This window comes from Emiliania huxleyi (assembly GCF_000372725.1).
Source record: "Emiliania huxleyi CCMP1516 unplaced genomic scaffold EMIHUscaffold_413, whole genome shotgun sequence".
Taxonomy (NCBI): Eukaryota; Haptophyta; order Isochrysidales; family Noelaerhabdaceae; genus Emiliania; species Emiliania huxleyi.
The window spans coordinates 65294-66835 of record NW_005198880.1 but is presented as its reverse complement, the minus strand read 5'-3'; the positions used below and the strand labels follow the sequence as shown (position 1 = coordinate 66835).

General features: G+C 63.6%; 1 protein-coding gene across 1 annotated transcript; it reads left to right on the top strand.

Moving 5' to 3' along the window:
* Nucleotides 1-1102: 1102 nt before the first annotated feature.
* On the top strand, nucleotides 1103-1491 carry EMIHUDRAFT_244232 (hypothetical protein; the record flags this gene model as incomplete). Its single annotated transcript, XM_005769631.1, has 1 exon — nucleotides 1103-1491. A coding segment is annotated over one exon (389 nt), but the record flags the coding sequence as incomplete, so codon positions are not given.
* Nucleotides 1492-1542: the final 51 nt, after the last annotated feature.

Genomic DNA, 1542 nt, shown 5'->3' with positions numbered 1-1542 from the left:
AAATTGTTCTCGGGACTTAGTTAGGTCTTACTTAGCAATCCCCTTACCAAGTTACTGTCTAGCGTCCACCCATACCGCGTTGGTGTCCAGTCCGACGGAGCTGCACGCCGTGGCGCTGGTTGGCGGGGAGAAGCACAAGCTGGCGACGGCAAGCTTTTGGACCTCCGAGCTGAACGAGTTCACAACGGGACCCAACATGATCACCGGCACGTGCGGCGACCGCGGCCAGTTCTTCCTCGGCACGGGCGGGTACAAGAAGTGCGAGGAGATGGAGATTCTCGTCAGGTTCTCGAGCGCAAGGTTCCGGGTCCCAGGATGGGTGATCAAGGTGGCCGCCGCGCCAGTTTTCGGCCGCATTAGCGGCCCGAGGCACCGGCTCGACGTGTCGCTGCACGCGCACGGGGACGAGGCGGCGCTGGCCCAGACCCACGGCCTGGTCGGGCAGTCCTTTGCTTGGCGTACGGCGCGGGACGGGAAACGCGACCTCTACCCCTCAGAGGGGCGCTTCCGCACGTCGGCGATGGCGGAGGGCGCAATCGAGGGCAACGCGGCCATGTACGAGCTCCCGGGTCCGCTGACGACGGAGTTTGCCTTCTCGCGCTTCCACGAAGCAAAGCAGCCGATGCTTCCCCTCCCGGCCGGCGCAGCAGCGGTGGACGCCTCGTCGACAGACCAGGTGGAGGTTGCTGGGGCGGCGAGTGCGCCTCCGGACGAGCGCAGGCTCTACGAAAAGCTGACCGGAGTTGCACACCCGTGCGCTCCGCCCTCTTCCCCCCCCCCCTACCCGCCTGGTATGCCGCCGACGCCGACGCCGTCGCCGAGGGCCTCCAGGGCTCGCACCTCAAACCTCTCACAGACCAGCGCACAGCGCCATAGGACGTGTTTTCTTCTCAATAACAAGGCTGTGAACGTGTTGCGTGACTGTCTCTGTGCGATTTCGGGCCCGGGGTTGTGTGTTTACTGCCCGGGGTTGTGCGTTTACGTGAACAGCGTTTACGTGTGTGAGTTCGGCGGCCCTTGGTTGGCCGACCTTGGGCCCGAGTTGTCCGTCGCGGTTTGTGCTCGTGCACCCTGTTCGCCACGAGCTCGAATCGCCGACCACATGATCCTCGCCGACAAGCAGGACCTGCAGCGGCAGCTCACGCTCTCGCTCCTCCGCATCGACGAGAAGGAGCTCGAGTACTTTACGCAGAACTGCTTCGCGATGGGGACGCAGGCAGCGCTGATCGCGCTCTTTGGCTTTGATAAGATGGTCGAGGCGCGGTCCGACGTGACGGGCAGCTCCATGGGCGGAGAGACGGCGTTCCAAATCAAGATGGCGTGGATCACGTTCAACGCGTTAAACATGGTCGCCGGCCTCGCCGCTGTTGTAAAGGCGACGCAGATGTCCATTCGGATCCCCGGGCTCGCGCTCCGTGGGCCCGAGGGCTCGATGGCGCGCGCCGTGCAAGTGATGCGGACAGAGTACTGGCGGCTGCACGCGTACTTTATGTTGTCCCTCGTGATTTTTCCTCTTCTCTTCCGCTCATCCTGTCCCTTCTT